Genomic DNA, 12,022 nt, shown 5'->3' with positions numbered 1-12,022 from the left:
TTGTGTCATAAAAAAAAGGATTGATATTGATACTTGCAGCTCTACAGAGCTGTTTTCCAAAGAGAGAGGCATGTTTTTCAGCAGAGTGTGGTTCCAACTGCTTTAAACACTTCAGAATTTCCTGATGGTGGAGGTGGGCAATATGGCAAACACATCACAACACTTGAACACATTTTCATGTTGTACAGTACATGTGAGAATGTTTTGCTTTTCAGAAGTCGTCTAAGTTAGAAGTTAGAACACACAGTGCATCAGTACTTGGACGCCAGTGGGGGATGATTATTTAATTAGTTAACATTTCACATAAACTGCACATAATCTGGTTTAACATGACCAGATATTCTCTCTTTGCCATGAAAGATTAAGTCTGTCAGTGTCTTTTTTGATGTACTGACAATATCCATAATATGCTCAGAAATTATACAGCAGTTCAGAAGACACAATCTGATTGGTTGAGAAGAGATCTGCCCGTTATTGTCACAGTAACTGCGCCATTCTTCTGAGCACTGATTTCCTGGTAATGGCTTGCTTTATAATGCAGCTACTGTTACTAGTTTTGTACTTTATAAAAATAGAAAATGGTTCCGTTAGCTAATGTCTGTAGGATAATATTTGACCTGCAGATCGGTCAGATTCTGCAGAAGCCTGTGACAGCACGCCTACACCAAATTCTGAACCTGTCGTTGATCCTAAGCAAGCTTTTCTGTCAGCAGAAGCTTTTGTGATAGGCAACAACTAAACAAACCGGAAGTAGCCAGAAACGAACAAAATACAGTTTAGTAAACAAGGAGCGCTGTAAAATGTTTTACAGCCTGGCTCGTATAAAATGACATTCAGGTTAAATATTGAAATCTGATATTGCAGTTTTATGGCTCTGTCTGTAATGCAAAAGACCATTACTACTTTTTTACTACTGTTGTTGAAAGGAATTCCCAATATTAAAGCTCATGTAATAAAGTCTGAAGGGGCCTCTTTGCTTTTTTCTTTGTTGCAGAAGTGTTATATAAATGCAGTGGATCACTGGACGTCCTGTGATGATGACAGTATTTGCCTTCATGTCTACAATCATATGACAGCTGTGATGTTTGCAATAACACCTGCCCTCTTGTGTTCTTTTATGTAAATTCATCATGATAATAATAAAATATTGATATATTGCCCAGGCCTACTTGGACACCACAATTAGTGTTTCACTAAGACTTCAAACAAACTCTAGTTCTCCAGGAGAAGATGTGAAAACTTGTGGTCATGGTTGCACAATGATTTTTAGTTATTTAGCTTCGGTCTGGTAGGGGTGGTGATCCATCCTCTCCCGTATTTTCAACTGGTTCTTCAAGTGGTGGGCTGGAACGCTTGATTTTCTTACTTATGCGGGCATATGTGTCACTAATATTTCTGTTGCCAAGTTCCACCTCCAGCTCCTCTGGTGGTGCAGGCAGATCTGACCAATTCCCCTCAGGGCCGTTCATCATGATGGACTCATACGTAGCATACGGGTTCAGCATCATCTCACTTTGGTCTGCGCTCACAGGGACTTCTCTGACAGTTTCATACATGTTCTGGGAGGTTTTGTATTGCAACTGCAGAGTGCTGGACAAGTCACGATTGGTCTCTTCAGCCTGATATTCCAAGGAAATTGTTTGGAAATCAGGCAGCTCTGAATTGATGAAGGGATTGTCTGTTGGCAGATTGTTCTCAGTGAATGTAGATACAGTTTGATCCGCAGGTCTCAGGCTTGTTTCCATGACTGGAGGTTCGGTTACAGCTGGGTTGGTGTTAGGCCTTTGGATGATCGTGTCATCTCTGTCACCTGTTTTGGAGAAAGGAACATTGAAACATTTTTAGTAACTTAACTCACTGGATGTAGTCATGAATTACTCTTGTAGATGGAATGAATTAATTTGGACAATGTTTAGAACACTGTTAACCACTTGAACGCCAGACTTATCATTCCTCCAGTTCTTAATCACAGGCCTGCCTTATTCTTATATTTCATTTTATTCTCTTTTGTACATTTAAGATATTTATGTGGTTTTATGTACTCAGAACAGTCACAATTCAAATAAAAGTTTGTATGATGTAGGCTCTTTCGGACTCATTATCCACCCTCTATAAAGTACAGATGTTCAAATGGTTAACATTTTATAACAAACTATCATTGTTAACACAATGAAATTAGTTTAAAATACAAATAGTTAAGTATATATATATATATATATATATATATATATATATATAGAGAGAGAGAGAGAGAGAGAGAGAGAGAGACCATCCTTCATCCTTCCACAAATAGTGAAGTATATATATATATATATATATGTATATATATATATATATATATATATATATATATATAGAGAGAGAGAGAGAGAGAGAGAGAGAGACCATCCTTCACTTAATTTCCAGTTAAAATGGCCATTAGTTACAAGGAAGCACATTAGATATAAGGATATAAGGCAACACATGTTATGCACTGCATGTGGAAGGAGAAAGTCATACAGACAAAATGTGACTCCTAACAATCATGCAAGACCTGGTAGACACCAAATCTGTCCCCATCAGATAAAAAAAAAAACAACTACTGAGACTGAACTTCGGAGGAAAAGAGCAGGAGCTGTCATAAGATAAGGAGGATGAAAATGATATATTTCGCTGTTAAGGCTCCTGTGTAATTTTCTACCCTTTTTGAAGCTTAAGAGTGAAGTTGTAATGTCTGCTTAGACTGGAAAGTAGATAAATGTAGGGTGATCTCTGAGTTGTGCACCGAACTGTATGTACATTTAAACTGTAAACAGTTGGTTTCAGGTTTTATGTGTTTAACACATTTTTTGGTCACTGCAAAATTAATAAGTGTTAGTTCACAGTGTTTATAATAATGTAGGTAATAGTGAAAACAAGGAAAATCCTTTTATCAGCAAGTTTGTCAAACTTTTGACCGTTAATGAACTTCAGTTTCCTCAGCAAGGAAAGGAAGCCAAGAGCTCCTTTGAGTTTAAAGGGGAATTCCACCTATTTTTACACTTTCTGCACAGTTTAGTCTTTGAGATGTCATTCAAAGTCACAAATTAAAAAAAAACTTTATCTCTTTATAAACTTTATAGAACTTTATCTCTAAACGTCTCAGGCATCATGCTGTGTATTTGTACCCATTCCATGTAAAATTTCTCTGAGGGAGCTTTTAGGGCAACAAACACTATGGATGTCTGGTTCCTATCACCATCACTGTGACCATTCTGACTTTGTAAGTTTCTCTAGAGTGGGGAATTTCAGATCAAACCACTTGCAATGACTTTGTTTACATCTTAATGGTGCAAGTATGGGCATTTAAAAAAGTTGGAATTCCTCTTTAATGGTTTAAAGAAAGATTTCTGAAATTTGAATTAGTTGTAGGAGTCTGCAGCAATATTATGTGCAGAAAAGTTATCAAGAAAAGATATAAACTTGTAAACTTGTCCAGTGTTCATACTCTCAAACACCATGAGAAGGTGCTGGCCCAGTACCATTTATTGTCCTCTCTGGGTTATGATCTGCAAGGCACAAATACATAATAATGTCAAATTATATTATACTATATTACTTTTTTATATTAAAGTAAGGTATATGCTTATTAGGTGTAAAAATGAGGTGTAGAAATTGGGTGTAATTAATCAGGTTATTACACTATGAGACCTTTCAGCATGCATCATTTAATGTTACAGCCCTCTGATGTCTGATAAACTGTATGTCTAAAAGTCTTCAGACACGCCTTTGAATTAGTATTGGTATCCACTGTTGACAGCAGCATTAAGTTGTATGCTTATAGCTTGCTTAATCTCCATAGAAAAGGACTGCTAACAGAATGGGACACTTTGGAGTAGCCACACACAAGCCAAAGGTCACCATTCCCAGAGGGGTATGAATCCCCCCAGCATTGAGCTGTGGAGCAGTGGAGCAGCATTCTCTGGAGTGATGGAGCTAATCGTCCAACATCAGTACCTGACCTCACTAATGCTTTTGTGGCTGAATGCAATCAAATTCTCCCAGCAATGTTCCAACATCTAGTGCAAAGCTATCCTAGAAGAGTGAAGGCTGGAGAAAACCTATTAACACTTCTGAAGAAACACTGATAAACGGGTGTCTACAGACTTTTAGACGAGTAGTTTCAGTAAAGCTTTCATTAAAAAGATCAGGCTAACTCATCGGATCAAATCAGCTGAGCATGCGCTGATGTCATTACAGTCCTTGAATGAGTCTTCCATTTAAAATCCCTTCATTCTGTTGATAAAGGGAAACCTGCCTAAGGTGTGACTCTTCCAGGATCTGAGCTCTTGCTGTCCGGCAGGTTTCACAGCCCCCTCCTCAGGCAGTGGGCTGAGATCTTGTGAGATAAAGACAAAGAGTTTGGTGGGTTGGTGTTTAAAATCATGAATGAGTGACAAAGAGGAATGCACAGGTCCACTATTTGTGAGGAAGAGCACTCGGCTTACACTTTTCATCTTCCGCGATGTTTGCAGCAGCAGGGTTATCCATGGCCCCTGCGACGTTTTCCAGTTGTACCTGTTTGGATCAGACTTCCATTTTAGAAGGCCTTGCTGTTTGAAGTTTTTCCGCACGTCATGATTTGCAAATTTATACATGATGCTTATTTGCATATCTAGGTAGGTAGGTAATGGTTCAGAATTGGAAAATTTTAAGACATCAGTGTTTGGCTTTGCTTACGACTCGAACTAGTGTTGAATTTCTCTCTTCTGGAATGTCGTGCTGCAAATCAAACGAATGTCTGCAAAGCAACACAGAAAAGTGGTGTTAAACAGCAGTGAAGTAAGAGCAAACTGACATGTTGTCATCCTTTATGCAATTCAGCTCACAAACAAAACAGCCTACTTTTAGGGCAAAGGTCAGCGAGATTACAGAAAGCATGAAGGCTGTGCTCATGGGAGACCTTGGCTGCCCTCTGTTGGATAAGATTAAAAATGGTATTTTCAACCCATAATATTTGCTTGAAAGGTCACAAAAAGGTTACAACGCGTTCAAGCTTATTTTCCCTGGAATCCTTGGTTGCCCTCTGCTGGCTGTGAGAATAACTGCACCTCTATTTACTTGCAGCAGAGCTTAAAGCAGAATTTCCCTGGTTTTACAAATTTCCTGCACAATTTGTTCAGAATGAAATGTTCCATTCTGCATAAACTTACTGAGTTATTCATAATGGTGGTGATAGGAACCAGACATCTGATGCCTTTAGTGCCTCTAAAATCTCCCTCACAGAAAGTTATATGAAGTGGGCACAAATATGCATGAGACATCGTTGAACAACAGAGAGAATTTCGGCCTAAAACATGTACTTTAAAGTCCAGTCATGGTGGAGAGGGACTGTGACATTGGGCCTCTTTCATCAATATCCTACAAGTTTTTTTTCTTAAATGTGTTCTTGAGAGAGGCCCCAAGAAAAAGTCTACATGAGTTTCAGGACATGTTCTTAAACCACAGAGCTGCTCACACCTTTGTGCTCTTGAGTGTGTGCAGATTCTGCTCTTACTTAAGAACAAAACCCAAATAAGAAAACACTGGTGAATGTCAGAGTCTCCATGAAAACTATGTGGGCTTTTGGAATAGATTTCTTCTTAATAATGAGGCCCAATCGAGATCAATTCTAGCCTAAAATGTATGTTTTAAAATCTACCCATTGCACAAAAAGGCTGTTATAAGGCAAAATAGGCCCCCAAAACACACACACAGACACACAATTTCTAAACACCATGGACAGGTCGTCAGTCCATCACAGCCCCCCAAATAATTGAATTCATAAGACATGTAGGCTCACTGGTCTGTATGGCTATATCTGCACTGTAAACATCTTGATGCCTGGTTCCTATAACCATCACTATACGTCTCTAAGTTTCTCCATGCTGAATCTCTTCACATCAGTCCACTGAATCTGTTTGAATCTCTTGAGATGTTTATTAGGCTTATTATATCTCAACAATTACATCATGCAGAAATTTGGAAAAAGTAGTGGAATTAACCTTTAATCAGTATAAAGGTTTAGGTTTCTTAGGCATAACAGTAACAGATAAAATATTTACCAATTTACTATAATGACAGATTATTTTTTTGTGGTTTAAATGACCATTTCAATATAACTTTTCATGAGTTTCATCAACTTTTTTGATCTCAAATCAAAAGCTAAGATACTTATGTCAGTGATTATCAAGGGTGACAGTCATAATTGAAATGTACGATGGACCTCAGAGGGTGTCTTTAAGGCTCTGTTTGTAAGGCTAGTTTCTGGTATTGAGACATCAGACGCTTTCCATACAACAACACAGCAGGTATGTGACCACTGACATGTGAAATATGTGCATTTTAGTAGGCTTTCAGTTAGTCAGATCACAGAGCCCGTTCTAGGCCTGCCTGGGGCTCTGTTTCAGCACAAGAACAGCTCGTGTAAAACTTTGAGAGAAACTCACAGTGACAGAAGACTAAAGTGGACGGAAACCATGTGAAAAGGAATCAAAAGCAGCTGCTGACTTAACGATGGGCTATAAATTGGCTCGTCATCACCACGTCAGACGACTGCTGCTAGCCAGCCATGCCGAGCAATCCTGGATAATTGCACACTTTCACTGTTTATATTCTTGTCTGGGTTCTTTTTTTGTTGTTATAACCCGAAAGCAGCAGAGCTGTAGGGCGCAGTATTTGCTCTGTGTGACCCTTACTCTAGACATGGGTTCAAACTCTGGCATGAATGAGTAATACATATTTCCTGTCACAGTCTTGGAGCTGACAAACTCGACTGTGCTGTCCTGGAATGTTCTGTAGTGAGTGCGAGTGGCAAAAACGCGAAGTGCCGGACAGATAGAGGTGTTAAAGTGGAGTAGAACAAATAACTCACTTCTGACATCTTGTGCAGAGAGCAAGGACTATGATGGTGAGGATGAAGAGGATGATCAGAGAGAAGACTGCGGCCCCTGGTAACCCTGCAGTCTGCCAGGCTCCCACAGCTGAGTAGATCGGTGCCATAACACTGTTTCTGCAAACACAATAAGGGCATCATTTACAAATTGCTGCTCTGGGCTCATTTGCATCGAGCATCTCATAGGCAAATACAAAGAGAAACAACAGTCCATTACAAAAAGCCATATCTGAACAGCACTGTGTGGAGAAATATAAAGATATTCGTAAAAGGCTTCAATCAGGAATCACTGCCAGTGGTTTTTATAGTGATTACGGTCTTCAAGCAACATTAGTTCCATCTAAATGTAGCATCAATACACATTATTGTATTCTCAGGTCAGATCAAGTCATAGAGTAACCAAAGAGGCAGTTGTGTAGATTCTGTTGGGAGATATAGTACTCAGTCAGTCACCAACCACGCTTCATTTATTAGATTAGCAGTCGAAACAGCCAATCTACTTGCATAAGGAGCAGAAAGTCAAAGGAACCCCCCCCAAAAAATATGATTTTCCAAAACTGATTTCAATCACAGGAAAAGGGGCTCTTAACAACCATGCAAGGCCAAATAGACCATCAAAACTGTCCTCATCAGATTGGCAGTACTTAAAATCTACACTGTGTAAGTCGAAACTTGGTAAAGGATGTGTTTTCCGAGGATGTGAGTGAACTATCTATTATTGTCAAAATATTTTCATTAGTTTCTGTCAGGAGATCCAGTCCTCAGTAAGTCAGAAACCACCTTTCATTCATTAGATTACCAGTCAAAATGGCCATTATGTAAAGGCAAGTTAAACAACCTGGAATCAGCCAGAAATGAACCCAATACCATTCGCGAAACTCAATGAGCTGTAAGATGCTGTACAGACTGGATGGAACAAAACAACATTAATACTGATCTGGCAAAAATTGACAAGACTGAGCTGAACTTGATATTGTGGCAGTTTTATGGCTTAGTCTGATTTGGTCAGACTCTGAAGATCAGACGACACGTTTGGTGAATGGTGTCGGGTTCATTTTTGATTGATTCCAGGTTGTTTAGCTGTTCTTCTGTCACAGCTGCCGACTGAAAAGCTGCTCAGTGGTGATGACAGTTTGGGAATTTAGTATAAGGAGCTGGAGAATGAACTGCCAGCGAATGAGTGGAGTCACAGCTGTGATGTTATTTCGTGATAACGCACTCCCTTTCATGTTCTATTGCTTAAATATCTGTATGATATTGGTTTTGCATTTGAGATCTAAACATCAAGTCAGACCTTCTTTTTGAGCCTGTGTGTGTGTGAGATGTACAACATGGTCTGAAAACTCCCTCCAAATCTGACCTGTCATTTCATTTTTTAAAAATTATGATTTCAGGGCGACTCGCAGCAGAACACACTCACTGTATTTTATTGTGCTCTTCTTTTTTTTCCATGCTACATCTTTTAGTTTTAACAAAAATATTACATAGTGCTGTGTGTGTGTTTGTGTGTGTGTGCGTGTGTGTGTGTGTCTGTGTGTGTGTATGTGTGTGTGTGTGTGTATGTGTATGTGTGTGTTTGCATGTGTTTGTGTGTGTGTGTTTGTGTGCGTATGTGTGTGAGTGTGTGTGTGTGTGTACACGTGTGTGTGTACGCGTGTGTGTGTGTATGCACGTGTGTGTGTGTGTGTGTACACGTGTGTGTGTGTGTGTGTGCGTGTGTGTATGTGTGTGTGTATGTGTGTATGTGTGTGTGTGTGTGTGTGTGTACACGTGTGTGTGTGTACGCGCACGTGGGTGTGTATGCATGTGTGTCTGTGTGTGTGTATGCACGTGTGTGTGTGTGTGTGTGTGTGTATGCGCGTGTGTATGTGTGAGTGTGTGTGTGCGTGTGTGTGTACGCATGTGTGTGTGTGTGTGTGTGTATGCGTGTGCGTGTGTGTGTGTGTGTGTGTGTGTGTATGCGCGTGTGTATGTGTGAGTGTGTGTGTGCGCGTGTGTGTGTACGCATGTGTGTGCGTGAGTGTGTGTGTGTGTGCATCACTTTATTAAAAGGCCATTTCTGCTTTTCATCTTTTGTACAGTGCTGGTCAACATTTGTTGTTTTTAAATGTGATTTATAAGTAGACCTGACACTGATAGGTCACGTTATCCTACCATTATTCGAGACCATATCCCACAAAATAAACAGTGCAGATATGTTCAAGAATGTGAAACTCAAACATAGCAGATATGAGAACCAGCACAAAAGCTTGTGTGGTTCCATACCCTCCTTATACAGATCTGTCAACATTGAAGTTTCATTTGAAATCGGAACTAGCGTATCTGCCACAGATGCTCATAAAACTTAACATGTCGCCCAGCATGCACTGCAATAAGAGCTTTTCCCATTTACACTGAATATTCACTGGATCAGAATTTTGACGCTCTGGGTTTATGACATTTGGCATTATGCTATTATTTTAGGATTGTATGCAGCCTCATTGAGGAAGTAGTTCTCAGGTTAAACTTATTATGGTGAGGCTAATGTGAATCTGCAGTACTGTCCAAGTTTTAGGCATCTAAGAAACTTAGATGTGAAAATATGTTAATCTGAATATATGTTGATCTCAGGAAAACATTTGCATTACAATGAATGTGAAACTTAACACACAGCATTGATTTGACACACGTCAGCGTGTTCATTCAAGCATTCCCAAACCCGTGGTGACATACGGTGCCTGGCTTGGCTAATCAGTGCTTTATTAAATGAATCAAGTGTGCTGACGATGGAATGTCACAAATCTGCATTATGGCTGGCATTCAGGAGAAATCTGGTACCACATTTTCTTATTTAAACTCACAAGTTAACTACGTTTTTGAAATTGTTGTTACTTTTCACTGTATGCCTGTTTATTTGCATTATTTCTGACAAAGTACTGCAATTTTACTAGAAATGAACACAACTGCCAAGATAAACAGGTGTGTTTGGGTGCCCAAGACTTACACAGAACTGAATATGGTGCATTTCTGATTTATTCACTATTAAAATTTAAAATGTAATTTACTAACAGTTTCGTTTTAGCAGACATGTTTTAGGTGTTTGTTTATGTAAACAAATAACATATTCAAATATACTAAGTTTATTGAACCCCTTAAATGGCCAGGGGAAACTTTGATTACTCTTTTATTCCACCAAATTCACAAAATTTCTATATGATTCAATCTTTGGGATGTAATGTCTGGAAAAAAATATTTTGCCTTATAATATATTGCATGTATGATAAATTTATTTTAAAATACATGTTTTAGGTCACAATTGTATCACAAAACCGTCATAAAATAATGTTTTAGATAGACCAGGGAGCATTTCCAGAATCATTTCTTGTAATAATTTTTTGTGAGGGAGCTTTTAGAGGTAGGCTATTAACCATTGCAGACGTCTGGTTCCTATCACCACTACTGTGAACAATTCTGACATGGTAAGTTTCTCCAGAACAGAGCATTTCACGCCAAACCACGCTGAATGACTTTGTTTACATACTAATGGTTTCACCATGTAGAAATGTTGAAAGATCTGTGGAATTTCCCTTTAATAGTAGCTCCACCAGTTTGTGTTGTATTGCATGTAATTTACTGAAAAACAGGCCTTAAGACATAAGACGCCTGGGGTTTTAAGGGCCTAAATTACACAAAAAATAAAATAAAATAAATTACTGTGGAATCTTACATTAATTATTCCACACATTTCCATTCAGTCAAATAGAAAACAGTGAGCAAATACAAACCTTAAAATAAAATTCAACTGAAATCAATGTTGCCATATTTTTTAAGTCAAACCTCACTGGCTCATTTGTTGTAACCCTATGAATTACTGCCTGGTCGTAAACGGGATGGTGGAATGTGGATGTAACTTCCGATCAATGGCAGTGTTCCTTATCTGGTGTTCCTATAAGCTACAGATTTCTAGGTGGCTTCAGCCACACCCCAGAACAAGTAAAACTGGGGACTGGTTCGTATCACAAAAGGCACAAGATATGACTTTATCTGTAATCTTTAAGTCTTCACCTCACCCATTTGCTTAGTGGAGAACATGTTCTTATAGTAACGGTAACAGTAACAAAGTTTAAACAGACAAGCCTCAGTGTCAGAACTAGCCTGGAGTCATGAAAATGAAATCATGAGACATTTCAGTGCTACATTTTACTTGTGAGAGACAAAATATGATCTGTATATACAGATGGGATAAAAACTGATGAAAGTTAACTCTTAAAACAGCAGGCTCGTTATTCAGTTACTACTCTAAATTATTTCAGTGACTACAGTGACACAATATGTGGTGCTATGAAACTAATACACATATAAACAAATATGAAACTGATATGTGTGTGTGTGTGTGTGTGTGTATATATATATATATATATATATATATATATATATATATATATATATAGTAAGTTATACAGTTATACAGTTATGAGAGTGTTTAAAGAGTTAAGTAGAAAAAGCACATGAAATCAGACATATACATATACATATAAAATTTGACCAGTGTGTTCACTGTCATTCACTTACAGGTGTTGCTCTTGACCTCTTGACCTTTCTCTTAGCAATTCATAAGCAGTCTTTGCTCAGCCTCAGCCTCTCCGTGTCGGTCCTACATGCTGAGGTTCAGTAACAGCTTCAAAACTCTGAGCAGCTTCTTTAAGTTGACCTCCTCTACAGTAGCAGCCAGCGTGTGACTCACACAGCAAAGGTGCACCTTATGCAAGGAAGAAATACTTCGACCTAGCTCACTTCCTCATTCTCTCTCTCTCTCTCTCTCTCTCTCTCTCACCCTTTCTCCTTATCAGCTTTCTGTGTAATTACAGGTAATCTGCTTTTCTCTGAATAGATTTACATACTTACACAGATGTAATGTGAGTCGATAACTTTAGTGTCGTGACACTAAGTTTGTGTATTATGATGTGAAGACACAAACAGTGAGGTAGATTAGCCTGGATATGAAAGAACAGATTACCTTTCCACAAATTTGACCTGGTTTATGGCAATTGCTCACCCGATCTGATTATCAACACAAAGCAATAAAAGTGGGAGGGGAACTCAGTCTCCACAGTGCCTTCACCAACAGAGTGCAGCAGACAGCTGCAGCTG

General features: G+C 38.8%; 1 protein-coding gene across 2 annotated transcripts; it reads right to left on the bottom strand.

Annotated features, from left to right (window-relative positions):
* Positions 1-258: 258 nt before the first annotated feature.
* On the bottom strand, positions 259-11,618 carry si:ch73-204p21.2. Of its 2 annotated transcripts, XM_017715082.2 has the most exons (7): positions 11,444-11,618; positions 6,872-7,009; positions 4,699-4,759; positions 4,467-4,536; positions 4,277-4,357; positions 3,501-3,527; positions 259-1,810 (listed from the first exon to the last, which is right to left on the bottom strand). In XM_017715082.2, the coding sequence occupies exons 2-7, from the start codon at positions 6,997-6,999 to the stop codon at positions 1,275-1,277; spliced, it is 903 nt and encodes a 300-aa protein (XP_017570571.2). In that variant the 5' UTR covers positions 7,000-7,009; positions 11,444-11,618; the 3' UTR covers positions 259-1,274. The 2 variants fall into 2 exon arrangements, with proteins under 2 accessions (XP_017570571.2, XP_017570572.2); XM_017715083.2 differs by lacking the exon at positions 3,501-3,527.
* Positions 11,619-12,022: the final 404 nt, after the last annotated feature.

The sequence above is a fragment of the Pygocentrus nattereri genome, chromosome 10 (genome assembly GCF_015220715.1).
Source record: "Pygocentrus nattereri isolate fPygNat1 chromosome 10, fPygNat1.pri, whole genome shotgun sequence".
Classification (NCBI taxonomy): domain Eukaryota; kingdom Metazoa; phylum Chordata; class Actinopteri; order Characiformes; family Serrasalmidae; genus Pygocentrus; species Pygocentrus nattereri.
The sequence above is the reverse complement of the archived record's forward strand: the minus strand, read 5'-3'. Positions and strand labels throughout refer to the sequence as shown.